The following is a 24,886-nucleotide window of genomic DNA, read 5'->3' as shown; positions in this document are numbered from 1 at the left end:
CAGACACTCTCTGAGTGCTGAACCACCGTCTCTCCCCATCGCGATGAAGCTGACTTCACTCTGAGTTCTTTGTGTCTTATTTTATGATAGAAAAATACCCATCACACTTCAAAAGGTCTTTTTTCCAGGTAAGGCAAACATGTAGTCCACTTGTACAGGTCTAAATCCAAGTCCTGTTTGAACAACATTCCTGCTGAACTGCAATCGGTCCATTTCTATATCTCCATGCAAGTCAAAACGTACTGCGTTCCGCCTGGAACCAGTAAAATTGGAGGCCATTTTTTAGCCGATACACACTCTACGGAAAGAGAGTCAACCAGCAGCATCACTCATACCAGGGATTCCTGAAGAGAAACACAAATGAGCGACAACAGCAACGTCAGATATTTCTACATGGAGAGTCAAGAGACCAGAGAGGAGTCCAGTGCATTATGGGACGTCCCCCAGCAGAGAGGAGCCCAGTGCATCATGGGACGTTCCCTTCAGCAGAGAGGAGCCCAGTGCATTATGGGACGTCCCCCAGCACAGAGGAACCCAGTGCATTATGGGACGTTCCCTTCAGCAGAGAGGAGCCCAGTGCATTATGGGACGTCCCCCAGCACAGAGGAACCCAGTGCATTATGGGACGTTCCCATCAGCAGAGAGGAGCCCAGGGCATTATGGGACGTCCCTCAGCAGAGAGGAGCCCAGTGCATTATGGGACGTCCCCCAGCAGAGAGGAACCCAGTGCATCATGGGATGCCCCCAGCAGAGAGGAGCCCAGTGCATCATGGGATGTCCCATAGCAGCCTCAGCCTATAGCAGCAGGACTAAAGGATGGATCAGGGTCACCAAACCGAACCTAAAATAAAATTATCAGGAGGTAGAGAGGGAGTCTGATACCTGAAGCCAAACTGGGAGCTGGTTTCACAGAGAGGGATCTGATAACTGATGGTTCTGCCTCCCATTCTACTTTTAGAACCTCTAGAAACCACCAGTAAACCTGCAGGCTGAGAGTGAAGCTCTCTTTAAGAGATTGTTAAGGTCCAATGGCGCTTGGTCACTAAGAGCTTTATACAGTATGTGAGGAGAAGAATTCAAAATTTTATTCTAGATTTAACTGGGAGCCAATGAAGAGAAGATAAACTGGAAAAATTTATTTCATGAGAACCCTGCAGCATTTTGGATCAGATGGAGACTTTTCAGAAGAATAATCAGGAATTACAGTCATCCATTCTGGAAGTAACCCATCCATCACTCTGAGACAGGATGTTCCTCATTTTGGGAATATTACGTTGGTGGAAGAAGGTGCTCCCAGAAACTAGTTTTATAAGTGAGTCAAAGGACAAATCCTGGTCCAGAATAACTCCCATGTCTTGTCACAGTACTACTGGAAGCTAAGGTAATACCATCCATAGTAATTTAATAGCTAGACAGTCTTTCTGAGGTTCTCATGATCTGAAGACAACAACCTCAGTCTGTCTGAATTTAAAAGGAAAAAAATTCAAATTCATCCAGTTCTTTAAGATTTCTTTGTAATCTGACCAACTGATCGGTGTGAACAGGATTCATTCAAATGTAAATCTAAGTATTATCTGCATAGCGATGAACATTTATACCATGATGATAAGTACAGTACCCTGAGGAACTCCATGACTTGAGATTAGATTATATGAGCCGACATTTAACCCAAGGGTTATATGACATACATTTAACTTAGTTTACTGCTGTTTCTTTTTGTTCCAGTGCCAGGACGCTCATCAATGATGCCATCATGAGCAATGACTTTCTTAAGAAACTGGAGCCACAGCACACAAGGGAAATGGTGGACTGTATGTATGAGAAAGTTTACACAGAGGGACAGCTGGTCATTCAGGAGGGGGAAGCTGGAAACTATCTCTACGTTCTGGAAGGTCAGCTCAGCACAATGTGTATATGTCGCAAATTTTGACATTACATCCCATAGAGATGCTGGGTATTTAACTACCCTTAAACCCCACTTTGAGGGCTTGACAACTACACAGTCCTCTTATAGCTAATGTATATCCTAAAACTGAATCTTCTTCAAGCACAGATATATTTCAACATGACTTACAGGGTTAATATGAGCCCACAGATGTGCACATCTTCCAAAATCACTAAATGCATTTTAAAAGAAAATTATTTCTAGATGCTTGCAGAGGAAAATGAGCACTGGGCAGTTTCCCTCCTTTTACATTCCCACTGCAGAGATGAAGACACAGCCACCCAATCATTCATTTATATATATATATATATATATATATATATATATATATATATATATATATATATATATATAATTATTATTTTTTAAGTCAACCTTGCATCACAAGTCCTCTGCAGCATGTAGGCTTCATAAACACCAGGCTTCTCTGTCAGTAACCTTTGTATAATCTTTTAAGGCTAATTGTTGTTTGTATGAACAACATTTTACCAGTGTGCCTTTTTGTCTTGGTGGGTGCCTGTGTTGTAGTCAGCTAATCACCTGGACCAATCATCACAGTCCTGCTTGGACAGCACCTCCTCCTCTGAGGTAGAAGCCACAAAAGACCAAACATACTGAGTTCTGTTAAACATATTCATGTAGTTTTATGGGTTGGGAAGGGGGGAGGGTGTATTTGGGGGAAGAGGGGTGGGGAGATCAGGTGGGATAGAGGCGGCAGGAAGGGAGAGGTATTGGGGGTGAGGGAAATGGGATAGATTATATATGTATATATTAAGGGTGGGATTTTTAATGCGTTAATTACAATTAATTAATTACAAAAAATTAACACATTTAATCACAGTGTTATTTTCAGTGAGTTTTCAGACCCATATAGTGACTCTTTTTCAAAGAAGTGACTAGCAACAAACCTAAAGACATTTTCTGGTGTTACTGGAGACTTTTGGAGACTGAGGTGAAAGCACGTTTACTTCTTAATGAGCAGCGTTTCCACCCTCCCCCCGTCCATTAGCCCTCACAGCTGCAGTCAAAGGAGGAGACGTTCACCTCTCCTCCACAACCAGACTGGAAATGAAACATGCAAAAGCTCCAGCTGACTGATCCTGTCCTGGCTTACTGTCAGATATTAATGGCTAATAATAAAGAATGTGGACAAAGACCTTTAGAAAGTACTGTAACATGTTATATGCTGTATGTTATTTAGCATTCACCCCAAGTTAAATTTTGATTACAGCCAAACAATTAACAGCTCATTGGTTTACTTTCTATGAAAGGGGTTATATAAATTAACCTTCCTTACTATGTACTTAGTTAACAGGGTTCCCTGATTTAATTAATAAAGTTAAAGATGGTACACATCTTTTATGTTTAAGAAAGAACAAACCGTATCCCGCTTGAAAATGCCCCCATTCCAAATATTACAGCTTGTGGTTCGTTCATCTTTCATCTGCTGTTTGGGATATTTTTTGACTGTGATATGTTCTCTCGGCAAGGGCTTGGCTGCTAAAAAATGTTGAGACAAACGTTAAAATATGCACCATGTGGCCTTTCCTAATGACATACATCAACAAGTCGTAGCCTTTTTTTTTTTTTTTATATAAAAACCCTCTTTGATCCAAACATGAATAATGTTAATTCCATGGAAGTGTAGAGTTACTACATGGATGGCAAAAATAACGCAAAGTGTTAGGAACTTCTTTTCCAAATATATGTTTGTGTGGATTAAGTGAAAAACCTGATCTCGGTCATTGCACAGAGGGGTTGCTGGAGGTCATCCAAAATGGAAAGCTGCTGGGAGAGATGCACCCTGGAACAGCATTTGGAGAACTGGCCATACTGTACAACTGTAAGAGAACAGCCACTGTGAAAGGTGAGTAACAGCATCACTTATTCAAAAACTAGAATTAAACTGTGCACATGATCTGCATGAAGCATGCCCAGGCAGCAGAAGGCAGCAAACATTCAGAAACAAACATTAGTTGCCAATTTAACACAACCAATATACCTACAGAGTCAACTAAACCCAGAACACAGTCATGCAAAAAGGAAACCTCTAATCTAAACAAACCCAGAAAATCTTAGCAGTTATATGACTTCAGAATCCCTACACTATAAGATAGACAGTCATGTGGAATTTGGCTCATTCTAACTCAGTTTCTTCTTCCAATCTCAGATTGATTTCCGTAGTTCGTTTCTGTGTAGAATCCATTAACAGAGGAGATAGCCTATACGTCTGTGTGTTGACTGAAGACCCAGAGAAAAAAAATCGGTTGACCTCCTGCATCATAGCTGCCCCAAAAATGTATTCAACTACCATAATCATAAAATATCAGTTTCTTTCTCTCTAGTTAAACACACAGGAAGATGACCTGTTTCATTTACATTATTTGCCCTCGTGTGGATTATAATTTCTTTTTTTACAAAATATCACATCACGATTTAAGAAATAAAAGAAAAAGAAAAGACATACCATGGTGCGGCCTTAATCTGAAGTGTGTAGATAGCATCATTATAAAGCAGCCATGAGCAGACGAGTGTTCCCAGAAGAAGTCACTGAAAATACTTCAGAAGTACTTACCCATGTCTTTGACACTGATGTAAGTGTTTTCATCCTAACAAGAAACTACACGAGTAAACACTATGGATTTGAAAACGTATCTTTACATTTTGATAGCCTGTAAAAGGGATTGTTATGGTAGCTCTACCAACTACAAAGAAAAGGAGAATTGTGATATTGAAAAGTTCAATTAATCCTTTCCTAAATAATTAGTTTTCTCTACTGTCCGTGTTGCTTTAACTGTCCTCCACAGTAATGAATAAATAAATGGGTTGTTACTTGCTCACCTCTCATCCAGCTGTGTCCCAGTCTCACATCTGGGCTCTGGATCGCCAAACCTTCCAGACCATCATGGTGCAGACTACACAGGCCAGACATGAGGAGTACTTCAGCTTTCTGCGCAGGTACAACAGAGCCGACAAGTCGTCTGAGTGTTGTCAGTGAATGAAACATGCACTGCTGCTGGAAGCATGCTGACACTGGTACATGGTAGTAATTTATGTGTATTAATTTCCACTGAGACCATCATTTACTGCCAGAACTGTTTCCATAAAACAATGTCAATCAGAGGGCATTAAATATATCATAATGGTCACTACAGAAGATCAAATTTATAGTATTGTCCTGTTTTTGGACATTTGTGACATTTAGATAAATGCTGATGGGGCAAAGAAAGAAAACTATGATGTAGGTGAAATACTGTAAATATATTTAAAGGGGCAATAAGCAGAAATTCCTCATTTCTAGAGTGAAGGAATTCAAAATGTCTGTGAAGAACTAGAGGTGTAATTTGATGGGGAGGATAGCATCAGACACCTTCACTCTTCGGTCCGGCCGTGGGTTCATGCTAGTCGCCGCCTCCTCCTTCTCTTGGAGCTTTCTGCCCTCCCTCCTTATAAGCCAGTGAGCAGTGGCAGCACATATTTACACAGCAAAATGGGGGCAAGCAGAACAAAACATCCACCAGAAGACAACCAGGACAATCTGACATTACCTCAAAAAAAAAAAAAAAAAAAAAACAGTTCATGGCAAAAGAGTTGTTAGAAAAGAAAGGGACAAAACCTTGGCCTGGTATTTCCAAAGTAGAGAGGGGCTAGCTTTTTCTGGACAGGTAATCAGCAGCATAAATGGTATAAGTTACTTCAACATGTTTTACAAAAAGCCAACTGCAATGATTGACTGTGAGGACCCGACAAGTCAACCACACACAGGAGTAGGAATACAAAGAATCAGATTTATTGGGAAGGAAAGGAGCTGAAAAAGTCCAGAATCTGGAGGCAAGGTCAAACGGCAGGCGATAGTGAGAACACTGAGGCCGCCGGGGTACTTATCCAAGACAAGAGGTGAGGCTCGGGGTCCAGAAGCAAAGCATGGGTCTCAATCCAGAAATCCAAAAAAACAGGCAAGAGGAATCCGTCGAGGGCAAGGCAAGAGGGGTAATCCAAGGACGTAAACAGGTAGGCAATCTGGAGACAATAAACTGAATGCTGGATTTCAACTTGGCGAGGTGCTGTTGCTGATAATCTGTCAGAGAAGGAGAGACTGAAGAGTGTTTAAGTAGTGCAGTGACTACAGAGAAACTGAGAAGTGATGTATCTTGATCAGGAGATGTGGAAAAATTGGCTTTCAGGCAAAAACATCTCTGGACGCTGACTTGAATAATAAAAAGAAGTTTATTACAAAAGTTCAGACATCAAAACAGATTTCTGCAGCAAAATCTGGAGGTCCCAAAGCCAGAACGGAGACCTAAAGACCTGATGTGTCATTCTGTCTTATATAGGGTTTAAACAAAGAAAATTCCTCAGTCCTGTGTCCTCCAATCATAGAGTTTGCCTATAGGATGCTCATTTGCATAGAATGCATGTTCTTGTGTCAATCCAGTCTGTAGGACAGAGAACCTTATATGGTAAAGACTTGAGTGTGTACCATACAAATGCTATGCTTAGATACCTCAGTAGCAATTGGGAAAACCCAGGTGGACTAAATCTACTGATGAGCCCAGACAGGGCAGAGCAGAAAACATGGCATGACATTGTTTTGCTCAGTGTGTTTGCATGGACAAGACTCTACCAAGCATTGGCATCCAAGCCAGACACAGTTCAAACCCTGAGCAGTTACATGGGAATGAAAGAAAAACATGACACCAGCTCTGTCCACGTTAGAGTTTCTGCTAATTTCTCCACTTCAAGCAAACAAGGAGTCATATGAAAGCAGACACTCAGCTGGTTCCAGAGACGTCCGTCTCATCACTGTGGGACAAAGACCCACCTGAGGGGTATTGCACGAAACCAGAATAAATAAATCTAGGATGATTAAGCAAGCCCAGCTTGACCTAGCTTGCGCGGCCTATCCTGGCTTAAGTGGTTGCACGTTTGCTGAGCCAGGATGAGAAGGTGCGGCTAGGTTAAGCCAGGTGAAGATAGTTGGGATAAGTGCGTGTGCACGGCATACTGAAGCAGACCTCGCGATCGCTCACAGAATCACCGATGGGGAAATGGATAAAAGTCGCGCGTCCTACGTCACGGCCGCTGAACAACAGCTCCTGACGGAGTTCTCTGACGAAGTTAAGGATATTATAAGGAAAAAAGGCAAAACCAATGCCATAAGTAAAGAACGCAAGAGAGCCTGGCAGACAATAGCCGACCGGCTCAATGCGTAAGTAGTCAAAAACTGTACAATTAATAAACAGTGCTCCACTGGAACTGTCATAATTAGGCTACAATTAAAGGATTACTTTTCAAATCCACTAACTGTTGTATACTTTAAGAGTGACAAGCAGGTGCATGTTACTCAGGAAATGTAGAGTATGATTAGGTGCAAACAATTATCCACAATGTGTCATTTAATCTATTTTCCTCATGTAACGTTTTTATCTATTTTATCTTTCTGTCCTTCATAAAGGACAAACCTGTCTGGCCATAAAAGGACCAGGCAGCAAGAAAAAATTAAATATAAGAACATTTTGCAGGCTGGTAAGTGACTCCAAAGTAGATAACCGTGAACAAATGAGGTGAATAGATGAGGTGTCTGCTGACATGTTCAATGTCTGTATGATTGTAGCAGTTAAAAAAAGGCCTATAGAACTGGCACAGGGGGCGGCCCACCAAGCCAGGATGTGACTCCAGCAGAGGAACTGGCCTCCATTTAAATAAAGGGAGGCCAGTGATGGAGGGGATCCAGGGAGGGACAATAACTGACTCTGTCCCAGCCACAGAAACTGTCCGCTTCATACAAGGTACACAAAGTACTGCAATTCTACTGCACATGGAACACAATCAAATATAATATAGTGTCTGACTTTGGATAACCTTGCAGTGTCTGGGAACACAATTACACTTTTGGAGCCACCAGAAGATGATCCGGTTAGTACAGTGTCTCCAAATCACAGGCTTGGTATGTTCTGTGAAATCTTAATCCGAGTCCTCTCGCTGCATGTATACGGCAGGGGGAAGGCACATCTGCAGCTGCAGAATGCACGTCTGCAGATGAGGAGACTGTGTCATGGAGTCCAGAAGGCTTGAGGCATGTCAGTTTTATGGGATTGGCCTGCTTATTTATTCCATGAAGGATATGAAGTCAGTGATGTGGTGCTAATAGAAAATGTGTAGCAGGACCCGGATGCTGCACAGTCTCCTAAGCGGCCTGGTAACATTGTGAGTATTGGCTAAAGTAAATCTACGTTATGAACAAATCCTGCTGTGCTAACTGACATTTCCTTTACAGACTTCACAAACTGTCAGAACGCTTTATTCAGGGCACCTGGAGAGAGAGAGAGAGCTGGCAGATGTTAAAATCAGACTCAAAAAGAGAAAGCTCCAAGGAATGGAGCTGGATCTAGAGATTAAACGCCGGACACTCAGAAAACTGGACCTGAAAATCCAGAAACTAGAAAGAGAAGTGAGTGTTTCAATGCACACAGTAACCATATCTGCAATACAGTGTTTTAATCCTTGTTACTTTTGCTGTCGTAGGATCCAAGCAACCAAGACCAATGACTGCTTAATAAAAAAAAAAAGAACTAGAACATTGGTGTCCGTCCTCTTTTCATGAATGTAAAAGAATTTTAAAGAACCACCAGTGCTAAACAAAATGCTCACACAGGAAAAGCTCTTTTATTTAAATAAAGGGGCTAAATCCAAAAATTAAGTGAAGAAACAAGTCTGCCATTAATGTTGTCCGGGAAGATGGGAGCATTTTCCCAGTCAACATCAACAGCCACTCGGGGGGTCTCTCCTTTCTTAGGCCTGCAATGTTATGCAGTACTACGCATGCAGCAATAACATCACAGGCTCTGTCCGGGGAAATCCTCAGGTGGTGCAGGCACTGAAATCGAGATTTCAGAAGGCCGAAGGTCATCTCGATTCGAGCCCTTGTCTTGGTGTGTGCATGGTTGTAGGCCTGCTGTGGTGGGGTTTGGGGATCTGCAAGTCAAGAGGAATGACTCACAGGCGTATCCTTTATCTCCCAGCAGCACACCAGAGAATTCACCTGATAATACAAAATATAATTTAGAAAACAGAGTTACACACACAATGTCCAAGGTGCTTACAGTACAAATGTGTGGGCTACCTTGTGAAAGTCTCTCATAAATTGGACTAGCCCAAAAGACTCTAGAGTCATGCACTGAGCCAGGCCACTTTGCCTCTAAATTGCTCACAAGGCAGTCAGCATCACAGATCATCTGAAATATTTAGTTGTAGCCTATTAAGGTCATTAAATGCACAGAACAGATTCATGTAGGTCATAACCACAAATCACTCTTACCTGAACATTGATGCTGTGGAAGGATTTCCTGTTAATGTAATCTCCCTCATGTTCACCTGAGGGGCGTCTGATTCTTATGTGTGTGCAATCCACTGCCCCAATGATGTTAGGGAAAGCTGTAACAAAAAATAGTGAGTATCCAACTGTGACAGATATACTTAGAAACTAATGGGTGCACATTAAAATTGAGGTTACCTGCAATCTTGTAAAACTCCTCCTTGATGTAGAGGGGTCTTCTGTGGCCAGGGAAGGTGATGAATATATTGCTGAATGATTTCAGCGCCAGACAAACGCATCTGATTGTCCGGCAAATGGTTCCTTTATTGAGGTTCTCTGCATCCCCCACAGAATAAAGGAAGCTCCCACTCGCAAGCCATCTCAATGTGACACAGATCATCTGTGGTACAGTGAGGGCATGGCTTCACGCTGTCTGGTGCTGTATTTTTGGACTCAGCAGCCTACATAAATATCTTAGTCCATCACCCGAAAATCTGTATCTTTCAATGACATAGTCATCTCCAAAGGCCAGGGGATGTGACCTGTCCCTGAAGACTCGTTCCCTCTGAATGCTCTTCTGAGGATGCGGGCTTCCTCGTCCAGCACATCCTCCAAAAAAGGGCAAGCCATTATGAAGAGGGACCAGGTGGAGGGGAGTTGGACCTGAATATTCTACATTGTCTTTGTCACAGATTAAATTGAAAACACCTTTGAAACCTCATCAGCTGTGTTTTGTAATCTCAATTACTGCAATAAAACACATATTTATAAAACCTCTGACAGCAATTTGACGAGCAGTCTTCATTAGCATAGCAATATAACACTTGGCCTGATGAAATCATGCACTTATGACCAAGTTGATATTGTGTGATGAAATCGTGATCCTGTATTTAAATAAAATGACTAAAAAAAAAAAAAAAATTATATGCACTACACTAGCACTACACGACAGCACCTGGGTCTAACTGGACTCAAAGCGGTCTGACTAACACTTAATGATGACGTCCCATCTTGTTTGAATTCATGCTTGTGTTGTTCTTACTCTCAAATGTAAGTCGCTTTGGATAAAAGCGTCTGCTAAATGACTGTAGAATAGAATAGAATAATAATACTACAACTCGAATCCATATAAAAAGGCTGTTGCGATTACGAACAGATTTCGATTAAATGTACAGTGACTGTATATGTAATATTTTAATACTGGATGATTAAAATGACGCGCCATACTTAGGAAGACCATGGACATGCTGTAAAACACATTAATTCCTCATAGAATTGACGTTGGACATGCAGGTAGTCGCTAGGATTAATCTTAGCCTGAGCAGTTAGCCTGGTCTGGAGCAGGCTAGCTGCAGCGGATAAATCACCACAGTAACTTGGCCGGGTTTAGTTTGAGCTGCTTTCATGCAACCGACTTAGGGCTAAATTCAGCCAGGATAACCAACATATCCCGGCTTAATCCCTTATCTTGGTTTCGTGCAATACCCCTCTGTTCTCTGCTGCATGGACTAGTTTTTATTTACAGTCCAGCTCTGCATCTGGTTCTTTCAGCTGGAATATTTAAACTTGATCATGTTTTAATACTGTTTTATCCATTGTTCTTTTTCCTTTTGTTTTTACTGTTAAATTTTGCTTCTTGTATCCTGTGAGGCACTTTGAACCACCCTGCAGCTGAATCAAGCTACAAATAAACTTGTCTTGTCTTGTATTGACAGTCTTCAAATATAATGGCTTAATATAACTATGACTGCTGTGTGAGTTACAGTGACACATACTTGTTAACTATCGTCTCTAACAACATGCTTTTGTTTTGTTTTGTTCTTTGTTTGTTTGTTTTTAAGTGTGTCTCTGCTCCGAGAACTTCCTGAGGAAAAACTGGCCAAAATTGTTGATTGTCTGGAGGTGGTGAGTACACCCTCTTCATGTTTTGCCTAAGATTTTTATTAGGGTCCGAGCCATATGGAAGGACCCTATTGTTGTTGAAATGTTTATTCTTCTCCTTCTTCTTCTTCTTCTAAGCGCTTTGAGGCCAAATATGATCCCCTAAACACTCATGAAAAGTTGTGAAATTTGGCACACATGTCCAGCCCGGGGAAAATTTTGATATTCTAAGGTCTGCATACACTTCAATGCAAAAGTGGCTCAACAGCGCCACCTAGACACCCAAAAAATCCCAAAATGAATGGGGTCCCAAAAGTCTACTTCGACGTAGGAAGACAAAACTCGGCACACACGTGTAACACCCCGAGTCGAGCAAAAAGTCAATCAAACACCTGTTGCCATGGCAACGGGGTGCCCACCATCTTGGAGTTTACATCCATTTTTTACCCCATTTTTTTACTTTACATGCATCGTATATGAACGAACTAGTCTGAGGGGATTCGTGCGAGTGACTCCAAACTTGGTGGGAAGCTTCCTGACAAGTTTGGGGCCAAACGATATTCAAATCTTTCAAATAGGACAAAGCGTGTTACCGTGGCAACCGACAGAAAATGCCCTCTCGCCATGAAACACGGTTTGCTCATATCTCCATAGAAATACATGGGATCTGCACCTGTTGCCATGGCAACATAGCATGTTAGCTAGCATGTTAGCATGCTAGCAAGAAATGCTAACTAGGTCAATCAATATTTCAGTTTCTCAGCTAGCCATTTTACCATATGGCCTAGCACGTTAGCATGTTAGCTAGCATGCTAGCATATTTGCATGCTAGCAAAAAATGCTTATTAAGTAAATCAATATTTCAGTTTCTCAGCTAGCCATTTTACCATATTGCCTAGCATGTTAGCATGTTAGCTAAAATGCTAGCATATTAGTATGCTAGCAAGAAATGCTAACTAGGTATATCAAAATTTCAGTTTCTCAGCTAGCCATTTTACCATATTGCCTAGCATGTTAGCATGTTAGCTAAAATGCTAGCATATTAGTATGCTAGCAAAAAATGCTTATTAAGTAAATCAATATTTCAGTTTCTCAGCTAGCCATTTTACCATTTGTTCTAGAATGCGCCGCTAGGTGGCAGCAGCAATTGTAGTAGCTCTGTTTTTAACTTGTGATTTTTTTGCAATATAGCCGTCTTTTTTAAGACATCAGCTGTCAATCTGTGTCTGTTCGGGTAGATTTTTTCGCGCTGGTCAGAGGCTGTGCTATACGGGAGATTTTTCTGAATATTTTTTCTTTTTGCAAGACTTGTTATTGTGAGTCTCCATGGCAACGAGACTTGTTTACCATCAGGATCAACTGATAAAACTCTCCAAACTCAAGATTATCAGTGAAACAACACTTCAAATCCCAACGGAGTTGAAAAGAAAGAGAAGAGGATGCAGGGCAGGAGCGAGGCAGAGAGAAAAACGGTGGCGATTCAAACCGTTTCTTCCAACGGTTGTTATGGGAAACGTGAGATCGCTAGTTAACAAAATTGATGAACTTCAGGTGCTAACCAGGTCTCTTAAAGAATACAGAGAGTGCAGTATTATGTGCTTCACCGAGACATGGCTGCATGAACACATCCCAGACTGTAATGCGTCTGTACACGGCTTCAGGACGGTCCGTGCAGACCGCAATAAACAACTCAGCGGGAAGCTGAAGGGAGGTGGAATTGCGGTGCTGGTAAACCAGCGCTGGTGTCATCCTGAACATGTCACTGTTAAAGAGAAGATCTGCAAAAGAGACATTGAACTGCTAGCTGTGAGTCTCCGCCCGTATTATTTACCCAGAGAGTTCACATGCGTTATTCTGGTAGCGGTATATAACCTGGTACCGCTCCAGACGCAGCCTGTGATGTCATTAACTCTGTAGTGGCCAGGCTTCAAACACAACATCCAAACGCATTTGTGGCAATCTCTGGAGATTTTAACAACATCTCCCTCTCTGCAACTCTACCAACTTTCCAACAGTTTGTCAGCTGCTCCACCAGAGAAAACAAAACGTTGGACTTATTTTATGCAAATATTAAAAATGCATACAGCTCCTTTGCCCTGCCACCTTTAGGAAGATCAGACCATAACCTAGTTCTTCTCTCCTCCTCCTACAAGCCCATCGTTCAGCAACAACCAGTCATTAGAAAGGCTATTAGAACCTGGTCTAATGAAGCTGAAGATGCTCTGAGAGGATGCTTCGAGGCTACAGACTGGAACGTCCTATGTGAACCTCATGGAGATGACATCAATGCCTTGACTGAGTGTGTGACAGATTATATTAACTTCTGTGTGGACAGCACCGTTCCAACAAGAACAGTGAGGTGCTTCCCCAATAACAAACCCTGGATCACCAGTGACCTGAAAAAGCTGCTGAACATCAAAAAGAAAGCTTTTAGGGATGGAGACAGGGAGTTATTGAAGTCCACACAAAAACAACTGAAAACACAAATGAAGAAGTGCAAGGAGGACTACAGGAAGAAGTTGGAAAGTAAGCTTCAGAAAAACAATGTGAGGGATGTGTGGTCAGGAATGAAGAAGATCACTGGCTTCGGGATAAAGGAGGATCAGACTGATGGAGGTCTGGACAGAGCGAATGAACTGAACATGTTCTTCAATAGGTTTAGCTCACCTCCTGCTTCAACCCCAACTAGCCACACACCCTCCATGAGCCCACAGCTTTCCTGTCACACCTCCACTCTGTCACCCTGCAGCTCAGTCAAGGACCTGGACACAACCTCATCTCCCTCCACATCAGGACTTCCTGAAACCTCCTCTGCCTCCACCTCCACTCTGTCTGTCTCCTGTAACCAAGTCATGCAACAACTGGTGAAACTGAACCAGAACAAGGCTGCAGGTCCAGATGGTGTCAGTCCCAGAGTTCTCAAGACCTGCTCAAAACAGCTATGTCCGATTCTCCAGCACCTGTTCAACACCAGCCTGAGCCAGAAAAGAATCCCGGTGCTGTGGAAAACATCCTGCCTTGTTCCAGTGCCTAAAAAACCACAACCAGCTGAACCAAAAGACTACAGACCAGTCGCCCTGACATCTCACGTCATGAAAGTCCTGGAGAGACTCTTACTGGCTCACCTCAGCAAGCAGGTGAACACCTTTCAGGACCCATTACAGTTTGCATACCGTAATGGGCTTGGGGTTGAAGATGCCATCATATACCTGCTTCAGAGAGCCCACTCTCATCTGGACCAGTCAGGCAGCACTTTGAGGGTCATGTTCTTTGATTTCTCAAGTGCTTTTAATACGATTCAGCCTGCTCTGCTGTGTGAGAAGCTGCAGAAATTCCAGGTGGATCCCTCCACAACCACCTGGATTTACGACTACCTCACAAACAGACCACAGTTTGTGAGACTGAAAGGTTGTGTGTCTGAGATGGTGGTCAGCTGCACTGGAACACCACAAGGGACTGTACTTTCACCATTTCTATTCACGCTGTACACCTCAGACTTCCAGTACAACTCTGAGTTCTGTCATCTGCAGAAATACTCTGATGACTCAGCAGTTGTTGGGTGTATCAGTGATGGACAAGAAGCAGAGTACAGAGAACTGGTCGGTCAGTTTGTGAAATGGTGCGGTGACAATCATCTCATCTTGAATACCAAGAAAACAAAGGAGATGATTGTTGACTTCAGGAGGAACAAGAACACACATAGAAGTGTTTCCATCATGGGAGAGGAGGTGGAGGTGGTGGAGGAATACAAGTACCTTGGAGTTCAGCTGGACAACAGACTTGAGTGGAAAAGCAACACTGAGTACATTTACAAGAAAGGTCAGAGCAGACTCTACTTCTTAAGGAAGCTGAGATCTTTTAACGTCTGCACCAAAATGTTGCAAATGTTCTACAGGTCTGTTGTTGAAAGTGCAATCAGCTTTGCAGCAATCTGCTGGGGCAGCGGCATCAGAACCAGAGACTTGAAAAGAATTAACAAACTGATCAAGAAAGCCGGTTCTGTGCTTGGAGTAACTCTGGAGCCGCTGGAGTTGATCATCAAAAAAAGAATTCTGTACAAGCTGACGAAGATAATGGAAGATCCTTCACACCCTCTACACAACGCCGTGACGAAACAACAGAGTGTGTTCAGTGGGAGGCTTGTTCAAGTCCGATGCAAGACAGAGAGATACAGAAGATCCTTCCTTCCAGCAGCTATCAGGCTGAAGAACAAAGCCCTTAATTAATTAATGTGATTGTTTTACTAAAAAAAAAAAAAAAAAAATTACTACTACTACAATATTGAATTTCCCTTTGGGATTAATAAAGTATTTTTCATTCATTCATTCATTCATTCATATGGCCTAGCATGTTAGCATGTTAGCTAGCATATTAGTATGCTAGCAAGAAATGCTAATTAAGTAAATCAATATTTCAGTTTCTCAGCTAGCCATTTTACCATATGGCCTAGCATGTTAGCATGTTACCTAGCATGCTAGCATATTAGTATGCTAGCAAGAAATGCTAACTAGGTATATCAAAATTTCAGTTTCTCAGCTAGCCATTTTACCATATTGCCTAGCATGTTAGCATGTTAGCTAAAATGCTAGCATATTAATATGCTAGCAAGAAATGCTAACTAGGTATATCAAAATTTCAGTTTCTCAGCTAGCCATTTTACCATATTGCCTAGCATGTTAGCATGTTAGCTAAAATGCTAGCATATTAATATGCTAGCAAGAAATGCTAACTAGGTATATCAAAATTTCAGTTTCTCAGCTAGCCATTTTACCATATTGCCTAGCATGTTAGCATGTTAACTAAAATGCTAACACGGGTGGCGGGGGCCACGTGGCTCGGACCCGATGGATGCCGTTTGCGGCTTTAATTATTATCATTATTGTTATTATTATTATTATTATTATTATTATTATCATTATGATTATGATTGGTGTTGCTCAATACATACAGACTTAACCAGAATATAACTAACAACAACCTTAAAATTGCTACTGTTGAATTATTTATTCATGAAAAGGTAACCTACCCATTACAGCATTACTGTGTTAACATGACACACGTGGGAATGACTAAATCCTTTAAAGATTATATGACAGCTTGCTGTGAAGTCACATCGGAAATTCCAAACTTCATCGCTGAACAGAAAGAAAAAAAGAATACTTGTTAAATGTCCTGATTAAACTGTTTTATTCAGTCTCCACATATTCTTAAAGTTCAGATCTCAGAAAACGCGGTGATGTGAACAAGCCTGTAAAGAACAGTGAATCCATTTGAAGCTGTAAGACAACGTAGAAATGAAAATGACGGCTGATTCAACCTGTTCAGCTGTGCGCGCTCCCGTGACATGCGCATTTTTATTAATGTAACACATAGTGAGAGAAAAACTCTGGTTGTTCCTCGATGTTTCACCTGCTGGTGGAGTAAAAACCAGTGTGTGATGTTCAGGTGGTAGATGAGCGTACGCGGAGCTGGCGGACGTCTGCTCACCTGTGTGTGATGTTCAGGTGGTAGATGAGCGTACGCGGAGCTGGCGGACGTCTGCTCACCTGTGTGTGATGTTCAGGTGGTAGATGAGCGTACGCGGAGCTGGCGGACGTCTGCTCACCTGTGTGTGATGTTCAGGTGGTAGATGAGCGTACGCGGAGCTGGCGGACGTCTGCTCACCTGTGTGTGATGTTCAGGTGGTAGATGAGCGTACGCGGAGCTGGCGGACGTCTGCTCACCTGTGTGTGATGTTCAGGTGGTAGATGAGCGTACGCGGAGCTGGCAGACGTCTGCTCACCTGTGTGTGATGTTCAGGTGGTAGATGAGCGTACGCGGAGCTGGCAGACGTCTGCTCACCTGTGTGTGATGTTCAGGTGGTAGATGAGCGTACGCGGAGCTGGCAGACGTCTGCTCACCTGTGTGTGATGTTCAGGTGGTAGATGAGCGTACGCGGAGCTGGCAGACGTCTGCTCACCTGTGTGTGATGTTCAGGTGGTAGATGAGCGTACGCGGAGCTGGCAGACGTCTGCTCACCTGTGTGTGATGTTCAGGTGGTAGATGAGCGTACGCGGAGCTGGCAGACGTCTGCTCACCTGTGTGTGATGTTTAGGTGGTAGATGAGCATACGCGGAGCTGGCGGACAAACTGCCAGTGGAGATGAAACTTTCACTAAATGTAGACATTTTTAAATAAACTTTTCTTTTCTCATGCGCTTATGCATGAAATCTGCACGGAAACATTTTAACTTTTCTTGCTTTTAATCATTTTAATTATATATAATAATAATAATATAATATATATATATATGAATGAATAAATAAAAAAGAATTTATTATTTTATTGTGATTATGTGTTGATGCATTTTACTATTTCTAAATATCTGTAATGCCTTTGTTTGATGTAACGCACTTTGAATTGTCCTGTACATGAAATGTGCTGTACAAATAAACTGCCTTGCCTTGCTTATATTCGGTTCGAGTTCCTCTACATGCTGCCTTGATGACTTACCCACTAGCTTTCTAAAGTTTGTGCTGAGCAGTTTGTCGACTTGCTTATTTGGTTAACATCTTTTCAGACTGGAACTGTAACTGTTTAGATTTTAGATAGAACCCACATAAGATCTGAAACCTTAGGATTGGATGAATAAGAATTTAATGTGCCCAGGCAGGTGTCTAAAGAAAGTTAAATCTGGTCCTTGGCAGCAGGCTCTTCAGTGGACATAAGAGAACAGAGTTGAGAAACTGCCAACCGTAGCAGAATAACTCAGGCAGTGAAATAATGTACCAGCAGAAGTGATGGGATCCTGATCAGGTGTGTTCTCCAGGGAGCTGCGAGCACCTGATGAACAGGAGATTACTGAAATGAGAATTAGAGGGTTAACAGGGCTTGGTTACTCTGATCCAGACTGGGAACTCCAAGAGGTCCGGTGTTTTTTTCAATCCATCTAATAAGGAAATAACAAGCTTGGTCCAGAATCCAAATCCAATCTGGTATAAAAGTCCAAAGTTCAAAGACCTTGAAAGCCACAAAAAGAGAGCAGGAGTTACCAGGCTGGAGTGGGCAAGGTACAAGAAAAACAGGTCATCAGGCTGATGAGAAAGGCTGGAAACATTCAGAACACTGGCGATCTGGCAGTGAGCAGCAGTGAGACTACCATTTATTCATGAGCAGGAAAAACTACCACATTAGTCCACTGCTCAAGTCTTCACTGGCTTTCTGTTGCTCAGAGAACAGACTTTGAACAGCTCTGCTGGTGTACACATCACTGCGCAACCCCCCCAGAATCCAGAGATATCTCTGTCCAGAAACCCTCAGACATGCCTCATGCATGGTGATATCTGTCGTGGAGACTCTCCGGCCATGACAGTTTCAGATTTCATGTCCGGACCATATCAACTCCAGACGTGGGACCGGAGAGTATCACCTGACAGGATATCGCAAGATTCTACTCAAGTCAAATCTGCTGATTTCTGATGTCAGTATATCAGTCATATCTGGAGTCAGGATTCTGTATATGTGGCCAGTAACCACATCGTTCTGTTAACTCACCCGATCACGCCTACTCGTCATGAGCTTCTGTCTCTTCACCCCCCCCCCCCCCTTGGTTCCATCTCTCTCCATTCTTTCGTAAGATTTTAAATTTTCAAAGGCCCGGTTACATGCTCCTGGTGAATGGAAATAAAAAGGTTAACATTTTTTTGAGCATCCTTATTTCCTTGGTAGAACATGAAATCAGACAGTCATTTTAATTATCCGCTGAGGGTGAAATCTAAACTCCAACTATTTCAGCGTCACCATATTAAACCCAACTTCACACTTATGCAAAACACATACTTCAAGCTTGATGGAAGCTCCAATTTGGTTCCACATCCTAAATAGCCTGGATAACTGCAGCTGTCACTTCCTCGTTGTGCGGTGTCTGGAAGCTGAAAAAACTGGCTCTCCTAGATGTTTATGCATTTGATGGACCAGAGTCTAAAAAAAACTATATACATGCACTACCGTTCAAAAGTTTCACTTCCCTATTGAATCCCATGGCAAAGTGACCCCAAACTTTTGAACGGTAGTGTATTTATATACATATATGAACTATAGTCTGTGTATTTACATCAAAACCTGTGTTATTAATCTAATAGTTATACTGTAACGCACAAAGTGAGGGGAAAGTACAGACTGATTAAACAGGAAGGCACCTTAAACTACGCTGACAGACACAGCAAACACATGTATATATATATATATATATATATATATATATATATATATATATATATATGTGTGTGTGTGTATTTTTTATTATGTTTTTTGTAAAATGGAAAAGACTGAATTAAATAAATGGTAAATAAAAAGAAAAAGCTGGAAATATCAGATTGTCCTGCACACTCAATTCAAGCAATTCAAAACATCAAAGTTTTAACTGCACAAGTGTGAATGTATCACACAGAGTTGCACTCGTTACGTCAATGCAGGCACAGTTTGAACAAACTTTATGTATAACTTTGTATGTAGTTGGTTTACTCTCTTCTGGTCTTTTACCTTCAGTCTGTTTTATGTGCTCACTGGTTATGTTGTTTTAATCTAAATTATACAGCATAACCCTGAACAGAGTCTACAATGTTGGTTTCCTAAAATGTACAAGCTCTGTTACCCTCCTCCTTTATCCGGGCTTGGGACCGGCAAAGTGACCCAAATGAGACACTTTGGCAGAGTTACTTAGGTTTTTTTTTTGTTGTTTTTTTTTTTGTTTGGTTTTTTTTTTTGTTTGTTTTTTTATGATTATATATATATATATATATATATATATATATATATATATATATATATATGTGTGTTTTTTTTTTTTAGTTAGTTTTTTTATTCTTTTTTTTCTATTCTTATTGATTTTGTTGTATAAGATTTGAGTTTGTTTAGTTTTAGGGCTTTTACATTCTGTTTCCTTCTGTTTCTGAACTCAAAATTGCCTTTTTTGTTCCCAAGTTGCTGAAGAAAGTTGTTTTATTCAGCTTCAGGTATTTTTAAATGATCTTAACAATGTCTACTAGTTGGGTTTTTAAAGAAACCATGGCATCTCGTATCACTGCTTTGCAGACAATACACTGATAAACATCCCTCTGAAGCAAACTAGCCAGACTCCTATAAACTCCTTGTTAAACTGTTTAGAAGATGTTAGTTGTTGTCCTGCCGTTCAAAGTGTGTGTATGCCTTGAATCAATGTTTGGGAGAGGACCGTAAGGATTCAGTTCTTTGGCGGGTTTTGGGACAGTTGTTGTCCTGCCGTTCAAAGTGTGTGTATGCCTTGAATCAATGTTTGGGAGAGGACCGTAAGGATTCAGTTCTTTGGCGGGTTTTGGGACAGTTGTTGTCCTGCCGTTCAAAGTGTGTGTATGCCTTGAATCAATGTTTGGGAGAGGACCGTAAGGATTCAGTTCTTTGGCGGGTTTTGGGACAGTTGTTGTCCTGCTGTTCAAAGTGTGTGTATGCCTTGAAGCAATGTTGGGGAGAGGACTGTAAGGACCCAGCTCTCTGGCGGGTTTTGGGACAGTTATCCTGTCATTTGCACCTGTAACTATATCCCTTACTGTAACTTGGTGTCCGGCTTGTCTTTTAACAGCTGGCACCATGGCGGTGTTTTTGTTTGGCAGTGGGACATACATGTTCCTAGCTGCCTGCAACGTTTTCACGACACGCGTCTCGTGAGTATCAAACCGGCCTAATGGTTTTCCTTTCGGAACTGAACTGAGATGCATATTTGGTTTGATATTCTGATTAAGATAATTTTCAGCATTAAGCCCATTCTTCACAGCCTTACCAAGTTTAGCTGTTATATAATCCTTACGTTCTCGTACCATTTCCTCACGCTCTTCATCAACTATCTGAATCAGTTTGTCTTTTTCAGTTCTATCCTTCTTTTCGATTAATGCGCGTCTTTCTTTATGAAGGGCCATATTTTCCAGACAATCTGAAGCACGAGTTTCCTTTTCAACTCGACGCTTCTTCTCTTGTTCAAGATTATATAATCTATCAGACTCATATGCACTTAGACCTTCTTGATATTTCTTCTCACACTCTGCATCTTTTAGGAGCTTCTGTTGCCTCATCTGCTCTAAAAGATCTCTCTCATGTAATTTAACACTTACTTTTTTCTTCTGCTTGTCCTGCTCTTCTCGCTTTGTTGCCATGACTCGTTGCTCTATTTCCTCTCTGAATATTCTCTCTTCGACAAGAGCCTCCTTAGCAGCCTGTATTTTATTTGCTTCAGCCCGTTTTTCTGACACAATCTGTGTTTTTATCTCACGGCGTTTATTGTTCAAAGCTTGAGCCTCATCTATTTTCAGCTGTTTAGCGTTCATGTCACATACAAACGGAGAATCTAAAAACTCATCTTTTTCTTCAAGCCGGGCTTTATAACTCACTAATTTGGAGATTCTCTGTCGTGGTTGATTTTGACGGAGAAAATCCCTGGTTCTCCTTTTCTCGGCCTCTTGTTTCTCTGAATCTGGAGTTTTCTTTAAATCCTGGTCTCTTTGCCATTTTTCTTCCTCCAGCTTCACTTATCTCTCTATTTCTATTTCACTTTTCCTTTCCTCAAACATCTTTCTGTTCTCTTCACAATTAATCCTGTCTTTCTCTATTCTCTCACGAGCTAAAGCTTCATTATATTTTAAGGCTTCAGAATTATGTCTTGCTACACTCTCCTCATATTTCCTGTGTTGCTCTAGGTCATTTTGTCTTTTCAAGGTATTAATGTCTTTCAGCTTTTCGTTCTCTAAATAGCACTGTTTTCTACTGTATGTCGTATTGAATTCTTGAACATACGGATCTTGTTGAAGATGCCTACTTTGGATAAGTTTATATTTGGCCTGCCTTTCCTGGTTTTTGAACTCTCTTTCCTCGGCTATAAGCTTGTTCAGATGCTCTTCCCTTTGGAGTTTTTTATCATCCCTCTGTTGACGAAAAGGTTTTAGTTTTTCTCCCATTTCCAAATACTGTGACTTACGTTTCTGCTTTTGGATTTGGTAATTCCTTTCCACCATCTCCTGTCTTGTTATGGTTTTCAAGGGTTCCACTGATGATAGCTGAATCTTAATTATTCTTGAAGCCATTTCTAATTAAACAGAATTTTTCTCACGTTACTGTTGTGATGAAGGATGTCTCTATCAGAGCTGCTAACTTGCAAAATGTAATCACTGACAAGCCAGTAATAACTAAATTATATATGTTCCAGCCTTACATAATAAAGAATAGATGACATCATAACATCAAAGGACGTGGTTGAGGCCTAGCCATGGCAACATACAAGAATTCCATGTGGGCGGGGCATTGTGGGCATGATCCAAACAATGCCCCGCCCACATGGTATCTGCTCTAAACCTCTTTTTTTTTTTTAAATGATGTCCAGCATCAGAAAATGTTAATTTTGCAATTACATTAAATGGAACTAATACTAAGGACATAAAAATGTAATAATAACTGCTTCAGACATATGATTTACTACATTTAAGACATTAATTTGAGACAAATTTGGTGCTATTATAATATGTAAATAAAGTCAAAGAAATATCTATCGGTGGTGGTTGCGGTGGTAGCTGCCTAAGCAGGGAAACCCAGGCGTCCCTCTCCCCGGCCACATTCCTACTATGACGTAGGAAGACGAAACTCGGCACACACGTGTAACACCCCAGGTCGAGCAAAAAAGTCAATTGAACACCTGTTGCCATGGCAATGGGGTGCCCGCCATCTTGGAGTTTATGTCCCTATTTTTCCCATTTTTTTCACTTTAAATACATTGTATTTGAACAAACTAGTCTGAGGGGATTCGTGCGAGTGACTCCAAACTTGGTGGGAAGCTTCGTGACAAGTTGGGGACCAAACGATATTCAACTCTTTGTAATCGGAAAAAGCGTGTTACTGTGGCAACCAACGGAAAAAAGCCTTCTCGCCATGAAACATGGTTTGCTCATATCTCCATAGAAATACATGGGATCTGCACCAAAGTTTACAGTATTCATACTTGTTGGGTCTTTAACACATTACAACACCTGTTGCCATGGCAACATAGCATGTTAGCTAGCATATTAGCATGCTAGCAAAAAATGCTAACTAGGAATATCATTTCAGATTCTCAGCTGGACGTTTTACCATGTGACATACCATGTTAGCAGGTTAACTAACATGCTAGCAAAAGGTGTATGAGATGGGTGGCAGGGGCCACGAGGCTCGGACCTGATGGATGCCGCTTGCAGCTTTATTTGTCTTGTTATGACTCTGATTGCTGTTTTTCAAAAAAGGTTTCATAATGGGGAAAAAAATGTTTCTGTCTTTCAGGATTTTTTTGAAAAAGGGGAGTACATTATTCGAGAGGGTGAAGAAGGGAACACTTTCTTTATCATTGCAAAAGGAGAGGTAAGATGTTTGCTCACTTTTATCAAACACACTTATAAAAGACAACATTTTACACATACCTGAATAAATTGGAATGAAGTTTTTTCACAAATGTAAACAGTAGGAGTACTGACAGCAGAGGACGAAGTTCAGGATCTAAGTGTCTGCGTTTGTGATTACTGAGAAGACAAAGATAATAAACTTTATGCAGGTCACTACTGTAAGACATTTAAGCTGCTATGTGAGGTTCTGTGTGAAAGCATAGTGGCTGTATTTTCTAATGGATGTTTTATATGTAGGTCATCGTTACACAGAGTACAGAGGGATTTTCTGAACCTCAGGAAATCAAGACGTTAGGAGTCGGCGACTACTTTGGAGAGAAAGCTCTCATCAGGTACAAAAATGGAAGAACACATTGTAGGATTTTCTGTTAACATTTTATTTAACATTTTATGTTAACAACACAATGTAGGATTTTAAGATATGTTAACATTGCAAACGCTGAAAAAGGGTAAATGTTAGTTGGTTTGCAAACCAGGTGACAATTAACCTGCTGGAAAATAAACATAAAGGAACTATATTAGAGGGACGTTAGACATCAAACAAGCTTTCAGTTAACAGGTTGTCTCACAAAAGGCAAAAAAATACTCAAAGATAAAATCACAGCTGGATGATTGTCTGTCAGGACCATAAAAACAAGAACCGGCCACCTGAAACAGTTTTCACCCAAAGCAACGTGGTGATAAGTGCAGTCATTTGATTGTTGCTTCCTGTTTAACTGTTACGCATGGACCCCTCGGAGACAGATAAGGATTAACCAGACTTTATTGAGCAGACAATGAACAGAGAAACGGTCTTACTATTGGGAGATAAAGGAGTTGCCAGGACATCCAGAAGCCACGGAGCAGGAAAGGGCAAGAGGAGTAGTCCAAGCATGCAGCAACATTATGCTGAGTTTACAACAGAAGACTTTGAAAAGATTTGCAAAAGACCCTAGAAAACTACCATCTCACACCAGCTCACATCTAAAAATGTTTTAAGTCTCAGCCTAGTCTCAGACTGAGATTTGACAAAGACTGTGAATCACTATTTACGAGACTACATCTAGATTATTTTAGCATTTTTTGTGATATGTTGGACAGTTGACATGGAACAGGGCTGATCTGCCCACAGCAAAGCAAACCAAGGGACAGTTTCCCTCCAGGAATTACACATCGTCTGCCTTTACATCTCCACCAGGTGTTTCACTGACTCATCAGAATCTGGACGATGAATGAGTTTCTATTCTTCTCTCATTTGTTAGAATACTGTAACACATGAATGATCCACAGCAGACGTTTACTTCTAATTACATCCGCTCCTCTTTCTGGACGCTCCAC

At 41.3% G+C, this 24,886-nt stretch overlaps 1 protein-coding gene and 2 long non-coding RNA genes across 3 annotated transcripts in view; 1 reads left to right on the top strand and 2 right to left on the bottom strand.

Moving 5' to 3' along the window:
• The first annotated feature begins 1,801 nt into the window (after nt 1–1,801).
• LOC121655219 (cGMP-dependent protein kinase 2) overlaps nt 1,802–24,886 on the top strand; it is a 74,307-nt gene continuing 51,222 nt past the window's right edge. Inside the window, exons 1-6 of the mRNA XM_042009709.1 lie at nt 1,802–1,892; nt 3,699–3,812; nt 4,798–4,903; nt 11,102–11,165; nt 23,451–23,528; nt 23,807–23,901. Coding sequence (XP_041865643.1) covers nt 1,802–1,892; nt 3,699–3,812; nt 4,798–4,903; nt 11,102–11,165; nt 23,451–23,528; nt 23,807–23,901 — 548 coding nt within the window. The remainder of the gene's footprint in view (nt 1,893–3,698; nt 3,813–4,797; nt 4,904–11,101; nt 11,166–23,450; nt 23,529–23,806; nt 23,902–24,886) is intronic.
• LOC121655235 lies at nt 2,836–8,308 on the bottom strand. The gene is made up of 3 exons (XR_006013109.1): nt 8,299–8,308; nt 3,234–3,241; nt 2,836–2,937 (listed from the first exon to the last, which is right to left on the bottom strand). It is a non-coding gene; the product is annotated as an uncharacterized LOC121655235 (long non-coding RNA).
• LOC121655231 lies at nt 8,932–9,317 on the bottom strand. The gene is made up of 3 exons (XR_006013106.1): nt 9,264–9,317; nt 9,069–9,180; nt 8,932–8,987 (listed from the first exon to the last, which is right to left on the bottom strand). It is a non-coding gene; the product is annotated as an uncharacterized LOC121655231 (long non-coding RNA).

This window comes from Melanotaenia boesemani, chromosome 16 (genome assembly GCF_017639745.1).
Source record: "Melanotaenia boesemani isolate fMelBoe1 chromosome 16, fMelBoe1.pri, whole genome shotgun sequence".
NCBI classification, from domain to species: Eukaryota; Metazoa; Chordata; class Actinopteri; order Atheriniformes; family Melanotaeniidae; genus Melanotaenia; species Melanotaenia boesemani.
This window is presented reverse-complemented; position numbering and strand designations above follow the sequence as displayed.